Source organism: Centropristis striata, chromosome 3 (assembly GCF_030273125.1).
Source record: "Centropristis striata isolate RG_2023a ecotype Rhode Island chromosome 3, C.striata_1.0, whole genome shotgun sequence".
NCBI classification, from domain to species: Eukaryota; Metazoa; Chordata; class Actinopteri; order Perciformes; family Serranidae; genus Centropristis; species Centropristis striata.
This window is the reverse complement of record NC_081519.1, coordinates 5,175,811-5,195,594: the sequence shown is the minus strand read 5'-3', so window position 1 is coordinate 5,195,594 and position 19,784 is coordinate 5,175,811. Positions and strand designations below refer to the sequence as shown.

Below are 19,784 nucleotides of genomic sequence, written 5' to 3'. Positions count from 1 at the left end.
AACAGCAGGCAGACAGTGGGATGGTTGTTTATAGATGGTTATTACAATTTAATATCAGGAAACTCCAATCGGTATAAAAGATGAAAAAGTCCAACTTGGGTGAATACATTTTACAGGCACTGTACATGTATAATGGCACATACTCAACTAGTTACAGCAATAGTTAGAGATCTGAGCACCAAATACAAGTATTGGTAATAAGAGCAGAATTAAAAATCATGCTGCACCAGTTGTGGGGGAAAAAAAGGTAAGATCTTTATCTTTTTACTCTGGTAAAATTAGATGAAATCAAATAAACTGACTCAACTAAAGATGTTAATTTGGTTTAGAAGATTTTTTTATGTAAAAACTCTAAATTCTACATAGTTGCATTTAGTTGGAATAGTGTCAAGAATTGCAAGTGTGAACCCAAACACATTGGTATTTAATCTTTTAATATTTAAAAAAACATTTTATTTACATAAATTACAGGAAAGCACACATTGTAATACCAGTCTACATGAACACACGTCCTTTATATTGTCTAGTCGCCTACTCGTCATCACATTCACTAAAGTTAGTCACACATTTTGTAGAATAGAAGGGCTAAATTTTATTTCATGACATTTTTTTCTTTTTTTGTCAGTGTCTAACAACAATTGGATATATTCACAGCACTGAAAGGACAAGATAAGAACAGCCTTTTTGTTTTGTTTAACACTATTGCTTCACAACCACCCATTTGACAACAAGACTTTTTAGGACAAGGCACGGTGCATTTAATCACATCTATCTGTAAACCGAGGAGATCACAGCATATTAAATCTATACAAAAAGGCTTTACAATTGATACATACTGCTCGCTGTAGGAACATCATTTAGCTTTCACAGTTAAGAGTTACCGCTGCCACTGTCAGTCAGCCTACCCACACAGAGTTTTCTCTCTGCAGCATGTTGGATGGCATGGGGGCTCCATCATACACAGCCCTGCTTGATGAGTGATGATGGGATGGTTTCTTGTTCTTGGAGAGGAAACTTTCTTCTCTTTTCTTTTTTCTTTTTTTTCACAAAGATGACGTTGTAGAGTCGACCACCTCGCGGCCGTTACAAACTGCTGGCACATAGTTAGAGGCTGATCCTGCATGGGAGAGGAGGCTGAAGGGTAATTTTAGCAGGGCAAAAGTTTTTCACTGTTAGGAGAAAAGAACTGCACACCAGAGAGCGAGCAAAGTTATGGGAACGGACAGACACAGGCTCGACATGTCAGCTTCCTCCACAGTTCAGAATATGTCAGTTCAAAAGCTCTCAGCAGTGCAGGAAAGTTCTAGTACCTATATATACACATGTATTGTACTTAAGAACAATTTTGAGGTCCTTGTTACTTGAGTGCTTCCTTCTTATGCTACTTTATACTTCTACTCCACTCACTGCTGCATATTCTCTGTATTTGACAGCATCTTTGCTGGTTAAAACGCTATACAAAAAAACATTCAACCAGTGGTGGACAGTAGGTACATTTACCCAAGTACTGTACTTGAGTTTTTCCATTTTATGTTACTTTATACTTCTAATCCACATTTTGAGGCAAATATTGGACTTTTTACTCCACTACATTTAGCTGACAGCTTTAGTTCAGTGGCGGTTCTAGACCAGTTTTACTGTGGGGGCCAAGCAGGGGCCAGTGTTTAATCAAAGGGGCACATTAAAAAACAGCAAAGATTATATTTAAGCATTCAAACCCTTTATTTTAGCTTATTTAAAAATCTCATTTAAGTATATTTGGAAGATACAAATACATTGATTGAAACAATGAGACTTAGCAACAATAATAACTATTTTGCTGCGACAATGACATTTCTCATTTTTGTGCACAATTACTTTTTTTATTTTGAAAGTGCAGTATAGTGAGAATTATCTTTTTTATACATATATATACACAAGCTTTTATTGCACAATTAAACTATTATGCAATGTACACATGCTGGGTTCCTTTTGTGTACAATGAGATATTGTTTGAACAAAAAAATAGGTAAAAAAATATAAAAAAATGTCCGTCGTTCATCGTTATAAATTGATCATTTTATTATTAATTTGACACAGGGGCCACAGCAGGGGCCAAGGGCTTCTTCACAGGGGCAGTGGCCCCTGGAGGCCCCTGTGTAGAACCACCACTGCTTTAGTTACTTATCAGGTCAAGATTTAACATAAAAAACATGATACTTAAAGTGAGGACACATTTTTTTTTAAATTAAACCACATAAAGTATATTAAGTGGTTCAAATTAGCCCTACCTTGAGAAAATTAAAACAATGCTTACATAAATGCATCAATAATAATAATCAAATATTATATTTGGAATATATAAATAACAATCTGAGTGGGTCCATTCTGCACAATGAGCATTTTTTATGTTTGATACTTTAAGTACATTTTGATGCTGATAATTTAGTACTTTTACATAAGTAAGTTTTGAATGCAGGACTTTTACTTGTCGTGGAGTAATTTTGCAGTGTAGTATTAGTACTTTTACTTGAGTAAGATATCTGAACACATTTTCCACCAATGCATTTAGCTCATGTAATATGACATTACATTTCTCTCATGTCGTCTCTTAAATTTCTGTCAAGAGAAAACATAAGAGAAGTGAACCTCAGATGCAACAAGCATTCTTAACCACCCACACTGCAAAAAAAGAAAAGTTGGGTGAACTCAAAATTTCAAGGCAACAAACTTCGATAAAATTTTAAGTTAAGACAATTAAACTAAATATTTTAAGTTTTGTTTTTGAGTTTGCTCAACTCTGAATTCATATTTTTGTCAACTCAACTGTAAGTTGTACTAACTTATAATTTTACATTGTAATAACTTTTAATCCTTACTTCTGCTAACTTCTGCAATGTGCTGAATTGGCACGATTGTAACGCTGCTATGAAATGTCAGCTAATGTTGCGACCACAATTTTGAGTTAGCATTGATACGCTAATGGCTACTCTTGTAGCTGTAACAAGCAGCGCCGCTAGCATCAGTTAGCCGCTAGCATCAGTTAGCCGCTAGCTTTCGCTAATGACCGAACTTCACAACAAAGAAATAAGAGTTATCAGAACTATTGTCCCTTGTTGTGAACCCCAACTTAAAGATATAAGTAACAACAACTCACCAACTTGTTTTTGAGCAGACAACTGGCTTCCTTTGTTGTGCTAACTTACATTATTGCCCTAAATGTCAATAATTTATGTTTCCAAGTTTTACCAACTTAAATCACTGTTTTATGCCAAAAAATACAAGTTGGCTTTTTTGCAGTGCAAGGCTGCTGTTACCCAGGTGTGCTGAATGATAAATCCCACTTAATCACAAGTGTTTATTAGCATATTTAAAACACCCCCTAAACTCCATATAAGGGCATGTGTTGTGCTGTGTGGAAACACTCAAGAATGCTCAAGAATTTGGAGAGATGCCACCCAAAAAAGGCTGTAAGACGAACTTCAGCAGCAGTGAAATTGATGTTCTGTCAAATAAACTTATGCAAAGTAAATGTGTGAGTGTCAGTGCTGGTGTTACAAGATAAGGCTCGAGATAAGAATAAAGGCCCGCTGAAACATAGGAAGCTCTTTCTATATTGCTCATGTTTATAATGCATTATAATCTGCTTATAGCACTGAATAAATATAGTAATAATTACTCACAAATTGTCATATGCTTTATAGCTATAGTCGTAACACATTCAGCATTTTAAAATGACCTTTAAGGTCCAGTATCATAATACTTTATAATTCAAAATCGGTTCACGGTTTGTCTGCATAAAAAATACTGTACAAGTACTTTTAATTACATAAGATTTTGATCAGAAATATTACTTATAATTGACTATTTTTACAATGTTGTATTTGTATTTACACTCTTTATCATTATATCATACAATAATTTCAGATGACTATGTCTTTAGCTCTTCAAACATTCTGTTGCAAGTTGTAAGTTGTAACATTCTGTGCACGATGTAAACTTTATGTGTCCATGTTTATTTGTGTAGTTTGTGCTGTGAATTAGTCATCAGTTTATTAATGAGCTTGAGATAAAACTTTGTCTCATCCAACATGAAAAGAGATGACTGGACTTAGAAAACAAGAGGGAAAAAAGCTAAAAATAAATAAATAAAAAGGTCTGATTTTGAACAATTGGTAGTGTTTTACAAAGTACAACTTATTGCAAGTTTTCCATGTAGGTTGTAATTCTCTTGCTGATTGCATTTTAATTTCTTATGCCCTATTTTAGAAACCTAAACTTTTGCGAACTATTGCAGCTGGAATTGCAATTCAAAACAATAGCTGTGATATTATGGGGAAAAGGGCATTTAGTAATGCTGCTCCTTTTTCATGGAACCAGCTGCAAAATGCACTAAAACTTAAGGAGCTGGTTTCTCTAAACATGTTTAAATCCTTACTTCATGATGTTGAAGCTGGCTCTTCTGTCTCTACATGCTCTGTTTTATGATGTTCTGACTGTGACTTTATTTTTATGTTCTCTGTTGTTTTTAAATTATTGTCTGTAACTAACTGTGCTGCTGCCTGTCTTGGCCAGGACTCTTTTGTAAAAGAGATTTTTAATCTCAATAAGACTTTCCTGGTTAAATAAAGGTTAAATAAAAAAAATCGGTAACACCATTATGACACTGTAATGAAAATATTCTCTGACCTCAAGTAAAGTGGTAACATTTTGATTTGTCATTAACATATCATGAAGTATAAATTGACTGTCATGACACCATTATGACAGTGGAATGAAGATATTCTAACGTTCCACTGGTAATGTCACTTTGATTAAAGTCAAGTTGTCATAATCAAGACAACCCAAAGAATGTCAACTTATCATGACAAAAACCGAATGACACTTAATGACAGCAGTCATAAACGTTTATGACATTGACATAATGTTTATGACACGTTTATGACTGTGTCATGTCACAGTTATGACAGTATCATGTCACAATTATGACGATACCTTCAAGTAAAGTGTTACCAAAAAAATCATATAGTCTAAATTTGTGATGAAATTTCCAGTCAGAAACATTCAAAAACCTGGATGTCTTTGTGCTACTAGATAGAGCAATGTGCTATATCGTTAGCCTCATAGCATAATTGCCTAAGTAATTTTTTGGCCAAATTGTGATATCTGCCAAACTTTATTCTCCTACCACTTCTGCATCTTTCTGCCTTATTGCCTATGTTCTCAACCTATCAGAACACTTGTTAGAGTCCAAAATCACTTTCTGCCTTAGTCATCTCCTTGACTTAGGCATTTTTGCCGCTACATACAAACCAAACTACATTATTTATAAGAGAAAAATTGCCTTAGTCAGGGCATATTCTGCCTAAGTCACTTTTATCTGTTATGAAATCGATGTGTTTAATTTTTTATGCAAACTTGTTCACACTTCTTTTTGAACTTACTGTTACAATATCAATTAAAAATACCAATGGGCTTACTAAAAATTGTGTTTTTTCTTGTTTCCCAAAAACGTTCAAATATGACTTAGGCAAATATGCTATGAGGCTAACGATATGAGTGGATACTTGTACCTTTAGAGTAGCTGGAGCTGGGAGCCGAGGCAGAAGCAGACACTGTGGCGCTGAAGCGGTTGGTTGTGACTCTCAGTGACGCCACGTTTTTCTGGGGCTGAAACAGGATGATGTGGACTTTGGGGGCGAAGAGGCAGCCGAGCACCACCGAACCACTCAGACTGACGGAGATGCACATGGTGGTGGTCTGAACCTGTGAGGACACAGAGAGTGGGCGGTGATGAATATATCAGTCTGCACTTGGATTCCCTCCTTTTGTCTTCAAAGGGACTAATGAAGTTTGTTCAAAGGGCTCCTGGCCCCAGCACACACACACACACACACACACACACACACAGACACACACACACACACACACACACCTGTTACCTCACTACAGCCTTTGATCCAATCAGTTCACTCACAGTTTTATCTGTTTCCTGCTCTGCTGCCAAAGCTCTAATCCAATGAGTAGAATTCCCTCTTGCAGGTTTCCCCAAATCATGTAACCAATCATGACCTCCCTCTTGTGCTCTTTATGAAATCTTTGTCTTTCAACTTGGGCTGTCACAATATCAGATTTTCATTATCGTAGCCAAAAGACTTCTATAGAAAACTATGCTATCTATAGAGAATAACCAAAACTACACAATACAGCGAAAAATGAAGAAAAAAAAACAGGAGCTGGATTATTTACACAATATTACTAGTTTTTAAACATTATTCAATATAACACCTCTCCTAACATGAGTCACAAATTAACGTTGTGTCCTTCATTTCTCCTAATCACTCATAGTCACATAAAATTGTCCTGCAAATGCAAAGAAATTAATGAATGAGTAATCATTATTATCTTGTTGATCTCCCCTGAATTAAATGCTGTAGGGGTGTCTCTTCACGGCAACTATGGCTGATTTCTTGTTTTTACATGAATGAAATATGGTCAAAACAGGAATCATACAACCCGATTCCAAAAAGGCTGGGACGCTGTGTGAATGTAAATAATAAGAGAACAAAGAGAGTGGGGGGGAAGTGTATTAATATGAACATAAAATATATTATCTTTGTACACTTTTCAATTGATGATATAACAATTGATATCAAATTATTGCATTCTGTTTTATTTACACTGTATCCAATGCCTCTAGTGTTAATCCTGTCATGTCACTCAGTGTATTAGGTTCTGTCTTCTCATAGTGTCACATGTCTTGTCTTGTTTCACTGAATAAAAAGAAAAACAAGAATGTGATCAAAACACATTTCAAAATGCATAGCCATCAAACAAATGTTCTTTTGTTTTATAATTTAACACATGCCAGCCCGTGTGTTTTAACTGTATTCAGTTATTTTAAATTAGCTGAACACAGAGGGTTTGTCCTAAATCTGCCTGAAGTTGGTGTTCCCTGCAGTCATACCAACAACAAAAACAGAAACCTCTCATGTCCGTTTCATATTATTCTAGTATTATTGGCCAAATTTTCAATTATGTATGTGTGTGTGAAGTTTTCAGCGATGAGCGTTAGCAATTCTAATCGTGTATCTGTATGTGCATGGATATGAGGGTGAGAGGAAGAATGTGAAATAAGCGCAGCTGGCTGTCCTGGAAAGTCAGAGCCTTGTTAGTCATATTTCAGCCGCTAATGTGAGCTGACTGCTGGGGTCATCTTCCAGAGCAGCATCTCTTCCCACCCCACTGGTTACCCCTGCAGTCCAGGAACTTCTATTTGCAGAACCACAGCATGAAGTGAAATCCCTCCTAAACATACCGCACAACAACAACACTGCAGAAATATGCGAAGTCCTCATAAATCTAAACTCTAGACTATAACAATAAGTGGTGAAAACACCGCAGAGGCTGCGGGGTAATATTACTTCACTTGTCTTTTGTCTGCAGCTCCTTATCTCTTTCAGCCATGAAGCTATTTCAATTTAACAGTTCTTTATACAAATGATTATTAAGCACTAACAGGAAATATTGCAGTTTGTTCTTACTTTAAAACTGACAGCAAAGAGAATGAGGTTACACTTTTTACTTTATTTAATGCGTGGTGCCTTTTTTAATCTTTTATTTTATATATATATGATTTGTTTTATGTTTTAAGTAAGTCTTTTTAATAGATATTTGCATTTTAATTTGGATATGACTATATATGCTTATTATCAATTATTTCCAGACTTTCCTTGTCTTTTATGAGTCAGTATTTTAATTTACTTGCAGTTTCTTTTTTGAAAATCTATTTGAATATATAAAAATGTATGAATTAATATAGTTACCAGTCATGAGCCAGGAATTGGTATTTCTATAATAAATAATAAACTTTAATAAAATCACATGATAAAATGTGCAGTGGCGAAGGAAATTTGAAATAAGTTTCACGTTTCTGAACATAGGAGAATATCTGTTTCCATCTGTGAAACCTTGAGTTCATCATGATTCACTGGGCAACAAGGCTAGTCTCTCATTAGAATATTTCTGTGCTATCCAACCCTAATTTGAAATGTGGCAACTGAACCCACAGCCATTATTATTGGTGTCACACAGAACCAAAAGCATCAAGGCCTCTGTTGCAGTGCCAAACCTCTCATTCTTTCAATTACTTTGTGTGCTTGCCTCTCCAGTACGAAGCCGTATATATTTTGCAATGTTCAGCTGGTCTCATAAATCCCACTGGGGATCAGGGAAGGTAAAGGTTTTTGGTTCTGGGTTTGGGTGCTGCTGAGAAGGCTGATTACTACAGACATGAAAAGCCTCAGGTACCTGATGATGATACAAAGCTTGTGTGATCTAGACCTCCCCCCATCTGTTTGCACAACAAAGGCCTTGTTGCATACCCCGACCAAATGCAGCGGCAGCAGCAGCCTTGAGTCAGCCTCAGTCACCGGCACTCATAACCTACATGGTCTGTCAGCTTTATGTTCAATGTTTCGTCTTATTTGTCTTACTCCACACTGCATGGATAAATACGTTAATTTGGCCCTGTAGCGATACATTTTACTGGGGAAAAAAATTAAAAATATGTTCTCATTTCTGGCCTGCTGCAGCATTTCAAACAAGTCCAGTAATAGTTATGCATATTCATCCAATTCATTCAAAGGCATTTATGAGATGCAGGGTAAACGCAGCCTTTAGCTTTTGTGTAAAGGCTAAAGGCTGCAAAACTTTCCGCAGCAGCGATGTCATTTTCTCTCTCTCTACATAATAGTGAGGCAGTGGCACTAATAGTCCTTGTCCCTGCTTACATTATTGTTTCTGCAGGTCTTAATGCCGGTTTGTGAGTTCATTATATAGTTCCAGTGGTGGCATCTGATAACAAAAACTGTAATAAATCTCCAGAATGTTTTGAAAATGTGTCATTAAGCATTTAATTATGCCACAATTCAATGAATCAGTTGGACTGTCATTAATTATTTCTAACTGTATATTCCAGCCTGATCTGTCTCCAGTCTTTGTTCCTGTCTCGAAGCATCCTTCAGCCCACATGAAATGAAAGCGTGCTCTTTCATGAGTCTGGGTGACGGTGATCAAATGGAATGTGAAAGTGACACCTTCTTCTTTAAGAATGATAATCACACTAGGGATAGTCATTTATAGACTTTGTTTACATTTTTCCACAACAGTGGGCTGGAGACGTTTCTAGAAATATAAATCATAAATACTCAGTTTACTGTATCAAAAACAAACATTCCCATAGATAGTTACCCTGTAGTCGCTGGCAGTGACGTAGAAGATGGGCTGGAAAGCAAGCCAGATGATGCAGGTGGTGTACATGGTGAACCCGATGAACTTGGCCTCGTTGAAATTCTCCGGGCACTTTCGTGTCTTGAAGGCGTAGACGGTGCAGAGGATGATGAGGATGCAGTTGTAGGTGAGCGACATCAGCATGCTGGAGTCCCTGCTGCTGCACTTGAGGGTGACCACGTCCCTCCTCTCTGGGCTCACCTCCTTCCGGACCCCTGGCACCTCCACCAGCAGCCAGATAACAGCCACCAGCAGCTGGCAGGAGATAAGAGCGCCGCAGATCGCCACCTGGGAGGCGGGGCTGATGAAGCGAGGCCGCTGGGCTCCATCTTTCACCCCGCTGAAGATTCGAGCGATGCGGTTGGTCTTGGTGAGAAGAGCTGAGTAGCACACTGCGAACGAGGTGCCCAGGCCCAGTCGGCGGAGGGTGCAAACGGCGGTGGAAGGCTTGGCGATGTAGATGAAGGTCATGAGGTAGCACATCAGCACTCCCAGCAAGAGGATGTAAGAGAGTTCACGTCCACTTGCTTTAACCACGGGCGTCTCGTTGTGCTTGAAGAACAGGCCCACTACAGACAGAGTGGACAGGATACCAAGGCAGGAGATGGTGACGGGCCCGATGGCCCACGCGTCCTCCCACCGGATGTATTCTTCAGGCAGATCGTAGCAGCCGGTCAAGTTGGCCAGGGGCCACTGGCCGAAGCTACAGTCAGCACAGGTGAACTCGTCCTGCAGGTACTGGTAAGGCTGACAGGGGATGCAGATCCAGCAGCACACGTCTCCAGGCTGCATGCTCTTCACCTCGTTCTTCCTGCACGGGTCGCTGCACTGGGAGGTGGGAGGTACGAGGCCACGCCAGGGTACCAGGGTGGTGTTCAGGGTCAGGTTCTGGTCCCAGTAGCCCACCTTCCTGTAGACGAACTTGCCCTCTTCTTTGTGGTAATGAAAGATGTTGTAGCGGCTGATGCTGTCGCCGAAAGAGTCGAAGCGCACCATGTTCAGTGTTTCTGCAGGTCTGAACGGAGCTGGTAGGAAGCAAAAATACAGCAATGTTGACTTAAAAGATACTGAAATGATTAAAAAGGTGTATCCGTATAATAATAATAATAATAATAATAATAATAATAATAATAAAAACACAGGCTGATGCAAGTGGTTGGATGAAACTAGTAGCCAACACATGCTGATCTGAAGCTCAATTCTAAGTCTGTAAATAGTTTTCTACTAAAAAAGAAATATAGCAACTTCTGATCAAGTCATATACATTTCAGGCTTTAAATATCAACTTTCAGTTATGTTCTGCCAAAATTGTAGTTGAAAGCCCACCCACTTTTGTTTTAAACTCCGCCCATTCTGACCACAGATACAGATTATTTAGTTGGTTGAATGGTTGAAGTATGGAATGCAATAGTAATAGTAGTAGAAGTATTAACACAACTGGAGCTGTACATTATAATAGTACTTTCATTGGTGCATAAAAACATTAAAATGACAACAAGTCCTTGCACATAATACACTAAATTGCTGTAAATGCTCAACAAACTCGTTTCCTGATATTTGAGCTAAATGCGTTCATTCATTCAACAAAAATCCAATGATCTCAGAATAGTATGTTCTCGCTAGGTTGCCCTCACACTGATTCCTCCATGCTAAATTATTTTTGCTAATTGAATAATTACAAAGCTCTTTTCAGTGCTGCAGAGGAAATCTTTTGATGCCTTAATCCAATGTCATGCATATTTGCAACCCCCGTTTCCATTTATTTTAAATGTTCACAATGGATTGATTCCCATTCACAGCTATTTAAAAATTGTTTCACATGAAAAGGAAACATATAGCACATGCATACTTGTCAAAGTGAAACATTTTGTTTGCTTTTATTGCGGGGCCCACCTTCAAACTTGGTCTTCAAGATGAACTCCTTGTAGAACCTTTTGCCATTACCTGGTTTCATGGCTTCACAGACCTTCGATGTGTTGGAGCACACAGCTTGCCTCATGTTGTGCAGAGCATAGGCCATGGCGTAGACTGCATTTACCACAAACATGATCTTGGACTCCTGCTCAAAAGTTCCATCCCGCAGGCTGTGCTCACTGCAGCCCGCTTCCTGGAGGCTGCAGCCGAAGCGGTGCTCCCAGAACTCTTTGAACCACGGGTTCCTGGTGTTGGTGTACGGGTTCAGCTTAGTGAAGTAATCTTCAAACTCTCTGATTGGGTAGGAGGCCAGCTCGATGGTGAAAGCTCCTTCTGCAGCCGTCTCGCTGCTCCTCACCACACTCTCCTGCGCTCCCCAACCATCGCTGGCCACCCAGGTGAAGGAGACATTCATGCGAGCGGCGGACACCAGCAGCTCCCGGGCGTCTTCGCTGCGGGTGAACAGGATGACCACCTTGGCGTTGGACTTCTGCTGCAGGGCGCGGATCACGTTGTCGTACCCCTGGCGGTTCATGGAGCGGCTCACCTTGGCTGAAGTGGCGATGCAGATTTGGCGATGGCGGGCCTCCTGCTGAAATGCGTCAATGCCCGTTTCACCGTAGTCACCTTCTGACGCTACTGTGGACACGTAGGTCCAGTTGAAGTAACGTAAAATCTCAGCCATGGCCTTGGCCTGGTAGAAATCAGGAGGTACGGTGCGGGCGAAATAGTCATAGCGGGTCTTATCGCTGAGCTTTGAACTGGTGGAGGCGTAGCTGATCTGAGGGATCTGGAACAATCGCAGGAGGTTGGCCACCTGGAGAAAGAGAGGGAAATGCAACATTTATTGGATATACTGTCATAGAAAAGAGTGACATGGCAGAAGCATGACCTGCATAAAGGGTCTTCTCCTAAAATCAAATGAAGGATTTTGTCCCTGCATGGTATGCATCTTAGACTCCAACATGGTCTCACAGAAATCCGTGAAATAGCCACGGATTTCGCTTAACTTAAAATCCGTGGAATAGCCACGGAATCACTCAAATTTCCGTGAAACTGACACGGATTTCGCTACAATGCAAGTTAATGACAGTCATATCCCGTGGCTATTCCAACATACAAAGTGATTATGTACATTCACTGAGTGAATATTTAGAAAATAGAACATATATTTCTCGCTAGAAATGTGATCAAAATCCATTTTTATGCAGAAACAAAGTCAAAATATAAATTTTTTCACAAAAAATGAGAGAACTGTCCGCCATGTTTTTTGTTGAGACCAGGTTCTAGACTCACCTGAATGTCCCAGAAAACACTGAGCTGAAATACTCTATAAAGCTCCTTAAAGCTGAGGGCTGCAAGGCAGTTGGACATTATTGATATGCTTATGCTATTTGTAATGATATATTCACCTTATCGTTAACCTGTCAAACAATCCATGTCATGATAACATATGTTAAGGCTGACACGTTAATGTATAAACGGATCCTTTTTCTTTTCTGTCTTATGTTATTCTTTAAGTCTGGGATTTTATTTCGAATGCTTTTGAATCCTTTATTTCAATAAAAAATATGTTTTTAAAAAATTTAAAAAAAAGCTGAGGGCTGTGAAGATGTACACATTGCAAAATTGTATCCATTGCTATTACAAAAAGATTAATTATAACCATTTCATTTCGCAGTGTTACAACATTATTGTGGCCTAAATTATGCCTATGATAGCTTACAATAAGGTGGTCCTGACCTTAACTATGCATAATGTTAGGCTTTAATATCATTTTTTTTTTTTTTTAAAAAGACTTTAACCCAGGAAAACAGTTTTTCTGTCCTGTGTGAAACCAAGAGTTAATTTGTGTAACTGTCTTCTGTAGTTAGGAAGTATTTATAAGCCTAACCCTGTTTTTTTTAACCCTAACCACAGTCAGGGTGGTTTTATTACCTAAAGTTAACCATTTCCTGTGAAGTTTATTTTAAACAGCCCTTTTACATATAACAGGAAGTGACACATCATCTCTGACATATTCCAAACCGAAGCAAAGGGGTTCTGTCTTTACACGGCAAAGACGGTGACAAATCGTTGATATCTGACGAGTTTGGATGAGAATGCATTGGGAAATATATGTCTAAGAAAAGTTTCTGGTGTAGGTGCTCTAGATAATATAGAAAGTGGCTTTCAGGGGAATTTAAATACAAAAAAAAATCAAGCAATCGATGGCGAGGACAAACACTGAGCTCACCTGCAGGCATGCGTCATGAGCACTCACCGACAGTGTTTATGTAATTAGTCTCACTGCCAGAGAATGGAGACAAAAGTTCTGCACTGCAGGTTTAAAATTGACTTCTTCAACAAAATTCCGCCTTTCTAATCTCCCAAGACTTGTTAAGCCCTTTCTTATTTTCAGCTTGTAGACATCCATCTGATTTGTAAGGTAAAGTGGAGCCATGAAAGGCCAGAGCTGCTGTCTGATGTGTTTCAGCTCTGTGGAGGAGACTGGCAGTGAAAACAGCGACAATTCAATGCTCCTCTATCTCAAACTGTTTACTCTGTCAGGGATCCACATCACCAGCAGCTAGTGCCACAAATCCCTTCACGAGCGAGTGCCAGATAACAACAGCAACAATGGCACAGAGATAAGAATTTTATCAGTTTGTTTTTGCTGTTTTTTGAGTTAAAGCCATGCTGTCAAGTCATTAGAGTCTCATGACAAATTGTGCCAGAAGTTATGATGCCCACCTCACCCAGACAAGTATATTGATTTCCTTGCGGAGTAAATAGTTGGTGGTTGTGAGTTCAACAGGGGTGGGTGATAATCTTTGACAGAAAACTCAGCGAGGCATTCATGTTGGACACGAGCCTGCTGAAATGATTGTGTCAGAGTATCATAAAATCACGGCAATTATTTTCCCACGCAGCATTACAGAGCTAACTATGACAGAGAGCTGGTGAAGACTTGTCGTTCTGCCGGATTCCTCATGAGACGCTGTGGTGATTACTGAATACCCACGAGCCTCAATATGACTACCTCCTCCCTTTAGGCTTCATTGTTTGCCTGGAGGCTTCCCAAACAATGGCTTCCCCATGGATGTAATTGGAACCTTCCTCACTCACACCAAGTCCTATTAAAAGTATCGTTCCCTGTTACAGCTTGCTCATTCAGACTCACAAGCACTTATAGCTCTCAATCCTTTCTGTGATATTATAAATCAAAGTCTTTTATGCTGCATGTGCACTTGGATAACAATTTTCTGCGTGTGGTGCATGCCCTTAACATGTTACCCAACAGTCTTTTTATAGTCACGCTAGCGGCATGGCTCTGGGGGTGGGAGAGACGATCATGACTCTCTGTGTGGGCATAACCACAATACCTTGCGGGAGGACCTGCCAACATATTCTCATGAACCGTTTCTGTGATATCTTACTAGAACTAACAGGTAAGTTTAGGCAACAAGACTACTTGGTCAACATTGGGACAAAAAAACTGGTTTTAAATAACTTACTTCCATGAGTAACTACTGCTTGCATAGGTTATGATGACAGAAACCATGACATATTCACAGTGAACTATTAGGATCCCTTACTTAAGTAAAAGTACTAATACCACACTGTGAAATTACTCCACTACAAGTAAAAGTCCTGCATTCAAAACTGACTGAAGTAAAAGTACAAAAGTATCAGCACCAAAATGTACTTAAAGTATCAAAAGTAAAAGTACTTTTGATGTTGTTATGCAGAATGGACCCACTCAGATTGTTTTATATATTCTAAATATATTATTAGATTATTTGTATTGATGCATTTATATAAGTAGCATTTTACTGTTGTCCAGATAGGACTAATGTTAATTACTTAATACACTGTTATGTTTTATAAATGTGAAATCATGTTAAATATATAGTATTTTTTCATGTTGAATCTGAAAAGTATCTAAAGCTGGCAGGTAAATGTAGTGGAGTAAAAAGTACAATATTTGCCTCTAAATGTAGTGGAGTAGAAGTATAAAGTTACATAAAATGGAAATACTCAACTAAAGTACAAGTACCTCAAAATTGTACTTAAGTACAGTACTTGAGTAAATGTACTTATTTACTTCCCACCACTGCATATTCATGTACAGAAGTTTATTTACAAGTTCACTTAAAATAACAAGTTGACCTTTAGTTTCATACCAGCTACAAACAGCAGTCTCCTGAGTCAAAGTCCTTTGTTTTTATTAATATCGATGACCTTATGTTATTTTCTGCTCCACTCCTGACGCGAATTGTTTCTTATGAAGTTCTGTGCATTTTTTTAGGAGGTAAAACCCATCAACTATTAATGAGAACAGTCTGCTCAGGTCAAAATTGTATTTGTCCAATATCTTGTTTTATGACCAAACTAATGATTACAATGAGCCTAAGCAGTGTTTGCTAAATTACTATAGTAATAAGATATTTCATAGGTTCTGAAATGAGGACATTTCAGTAAATTATATATTTTAGGGTTAGGGTTAGGTTATATATAAAATATATATATATATATATATATATATATATATATATATAGTTCAGTATATAGTACATTTAGATGAAAAATGCTTGGGTTTTTGTTAAACAAAAATTAGCAGAAACGGAGAGGGATGTCTGGAATGCCCTGCTTAGCCTGCTGCCCCCGCGACCCGGCCCGGATAAGCGGAGGAAAATGGATGGATGGATGGATTGAAGAATTAGACAGTCTGATGCTGTATGGGCGAAGGATCTTTTAAATCTCTCCGTCTTGTAAGAAAGGAGCCATCCACTGCTGTTTTTTTAGTCCATAAAGGTTTTGTGTAGCAGATGATCCGGGTATCATGATGGCCTTGAACATCTTGACAGTGCATCTTGCTCCGTTTCAATGAAAATAGCTCTTCTCTTGAATAAACTCTTCTCTCCACATAAGTATCCATCAAAAATATGACAGAAATATGATAAAAATACAAAAAAATCAGTACAATTGGGTAAACTGAGAGAGCTACCAGACTTTGCTGCTCCTTGATAAAGCGCATTGAAGGAGGATACTCTGATTATTTTTCTATTTCTTTAACATTGCATGGTAGGGCATGGTCTAGGCTGGGGTCTGTGCTGTCCGAGTGCCTTTCTAGTTTAACTGTTGAGATGGTGAACACATTAAACAGTATACAACATGCCAATAAACAGTAAAAGTACAACACAAAGCTGTTTCCACAGTAATAGACCTTTTGTCTGGTTTCCTTTTGCCTTTTCTTGCAGTGCTCTCTCTGATCACACACCCTTCTCCTCCTGACACATTCACCTTTCCATTGCTATGGCCAGTCTTAATTCAAAGTGAGGCATCTGTAGGCATACGCTGCTGGACTGAGACAAACAGAGGAGACTACTTGGCATTGAATATGCAATGCAAACACACTCTGTTTTGCCTCAGAAAGACATTAAACCTGCTCTGGGAGTGGTCATGTGCTTAACCTCCTTAAGCTAAAACACCCTAAAGACAAGAGCCAGCAGAAAGCACAGGCACCATACTAGCTCTTGAGGGGGTGAATGGAGTAAATATGATGTATTTAGACAAGCGCACTGCACCCGCCAGTTGTCCTCTCCACTGTTTCCAGCAGAATATAGGGCAGAGGTCTCATCAAATTACCCACTGAGAGACGTGATGTCTGTTGTTCATGTATGGGGAAACCTCATTAATGCACAGCGTTTACTGATTCATTTATGTTGCCGGGGATATTTACAGTGTTTTGTATGCAGCCGAGCAACATACAAGCAGCCACACTCGCAGTCAGTCAGTCACACTTGCATGGTAATAAGGTAGTTTCCTCTTGCAAGATTTTCAGACAGGCAGTTGGCCTTCATCAATAGATTCTTGGGGAATCTTGACAGCGCACCTTTCAGGACGTTACTGGAGTGTGTGACAGTAACCGTCTGTTCGTCCTCATGCGGTACTTCCCTCTCACTCTCTCCATCAACAAGTCAGATAAGAACCACAGCACTGGCTCAGGGGTATCATACTGTAAATCTGCTCTTATTGCACAAGACTCCACATGCTCTCATTTCATTGCTTAATTAAGTCCCGTCACTGCAGGTGGTATAATTTGCAAGGAGTTTTGCTGACACTCCAACTGACAATAATTTATTCACTAACCGGAATCATACTCAATACACACCTATAACTTTTCACTCCAACTTGAACAAATCCCCAGTAAAGACACAGCAAACTTTAGCTTGTTTGGATTCCAACTGCAGTATTTTGAGACACCAATTAGGTGCTCTTCACGCTCCACTGGTTTAAACTCCAACAGAGGTCCCCAAATGTGGCATGGCACGCTGTATCTGACACCACCGTGTCTAGAAAATAATACACTACAGAGTCATACTCACACCAAAGTTTCCACGTAAGAAGTCCTGATTAGATTTTAAGGTGCACTCTTGCATAAATTTAATTATTAAGTACATAAATTAATCTTTTTTTCCATTATTACACTTAAGATGTAGAAATCATCAAAATGGTATCCTATTATTCTGCAAGGACAACTATACACAAATAATTGTTAATTTTTAAATCATTGCATTAATTAGATTAATGACCTCATTAGCATAACAGGTTATATCTAATACATCACTATTATTATGGTGATACACTATGCAGTGAAGGTCTTGTTTTGGTTCTGTTATTTAGAAGAGTCATTAGTGAAGCAGTGATTGTTTTCTATAATGTTATTTTACGCCTCAAACCCAAACTTTGCAGTATAGCAGCCGTACTATAGAACACGCTCTATTATATAGGTTATATACATAATAATATTTATGCAACAAATTAATGACACTGCACAAACACCATATGTCATCATTTCTCCAGAAAAAAAGTGTTTTGCAGATTGCCATTACTTTCAGTGGCTTGTGTGGCAGACAGGGACTAAAAAAATGTAATATTCAATTAGGCAGGTTTTTGACCAAAGTGTAAATAAATGGATAGGTATATTATACTATTATATTGCAGATTATGTCACATTTTAAACAAACAATAATGTCTATAGAGATTGAGTGTGCTGAGCCAGTTCATTTAGATTTCACAGTAGACATAAATAAAATAGCTGTTTTTGTGAATTTTATAACTGCCTCTAAATATATTAAGTATAGGACTATTTTTCACTGCAATATAACTGTTCTGTTCTGTTTATGCTCCTGTTTAACTTGTTTTATTCTATTTTATCTTAATTTCATCTTTCAATTTATTTTTGTTGTCATTCTAAATTGTAGTTATATGTCTTTTTAAATTGTCTTGCCTTCCTCTTATATCCTGTCTTAATGCCTTTTATGTCTTATGTAATGCACTTTGAATTGCCTTGTTGTTGAAAGGTGATATTTAAATAAACTTGCCTTGCCCAAAATCCTACAGAAAGATTTATGTGCTGAGTTTGACACTAGAAGGCTGTTTTCTAACAAACCTGCTGGAGGGATAAAGTTTCTCTGTGCTCACCTTGAATCTCATTTTCAGATGTATAATGTACGAGCAGGTACTCACTTGGAAACCGATCATGGTCTAGTTTGCACCTTCTGAACATTAAGTGAAGTAGTCCTGTGTCCAGCAAATACACTTTCTAATGAAGACAATTTGCATATTCCTGAAGTTTTTATTCTAAAGTTTCTTGTGGAGAAAACAAACTGACCTCAACCAAAAAAAAAACGGCTCTATAGGTCATCAGTGCAAGCAGCTTATTACGACACATATTAATGTCTTCTGCCATGCAGCGCCCTCTGGTGGCCGAAATAATTACAACAGGAGAAAAGGGGGAAGTGAGGTGATTGAGTATAAAAGCGACAAAGTCCGCAGACAGAGGAGGCTGGGTTGGTTGGTTGGATCTTTTAACTAAACTGTTGGTTACATGGGACTACACAGCGGTCTGTTTGTCTTCACAGCACGAGAGTTGCCGGTTTGATTCTGGCTTGCTTCTGTGTGGAGTTTGCATGTTCTCTTCGAGTACTCAGGCTTCCTCCCACAGTCCAAAAACATGTAGCTAATTCAGGGGTGGGCAATTAATTTTCCCAAGGGGCCACATGACCAATACCACGAAAGTTACGGGGGCCGTACCAAAACTCTGATCTAAATTCTGCTCAATATTAATTTAACCGCTTTATGAAATACAGTAAATTATCTGGTTTTGAGCTGCTACTGATAAGAATACATGTTATGTTAAGACTGTTAATTTGGAGTAAATCAAATACAGAAGTAACCAGTAGTAAATACTCCAATCACTAACATGTATTTTAAACTCAACTGTAAATGACATTTAGCAAGCTTCCTATAGGTGTTTTTGTATTATATAGCTTGTTTTTCGTGTTTGTACATTTTCTAGGTGTTTTACAATGTTGTGGTGCTTTTATTTTGAAAAGGTGCTATCCAGTGTGAAACGGGTGCTTTTATTTTGAAAGGTGGTGACAGGAAATAACAAGTGGAAACAATAAATGAAAAACAAACGGTAAATAATAACGAGTGTGTTGTATAAAGTTGATATAAAGTATGAAAAAGGCTTCTATAGTGGCTGGCTGACAGGACACAAGGTTTGTTAAAGTTTATTTTCTTCTGTCATATATATTAGTGGCTATATT

The 19,784-nt window shown here is 38.4% G+C and overlaps 1 protein-coding gene across 1 annotated transcript in view; it reads right to left on the bottom strand.

Annotated features, from left to right (window-relative positions):
* Window positions 1-417: 417 nt before the first annotated feature.
* grm2b (glutamate receptor, metabotropic 2b) overlaps window positions 418-19,784 on the bottom strand; it is a 41,960-nt gene continuing 22,593 nt past the window's right edge. The window contains exons 3-6 of the mRNA XM_059329343.1: window positions 11,164-12,001; window positions 9,232-10,295; window positions 5,553-5,745; window positions 418-1,117 (exon numbers count right to left, since the gene is read on the bottom strand). Coding sequence (XP_059185326.1) covers window positions 1,044-1,117; window positions 5,553-5,745; window positions 9,232-10,295; window positions 11,164-12,001 — 2,169 coding nt within the window. The 3' untranslated portion in view covers window positions 418-1,043. The remainder of the gene's footprint in view (window positions 1,118-5,552; window positions 5,746-9,231; window positions 10,296-11,163; window positions 12,002-19,784) is intronic.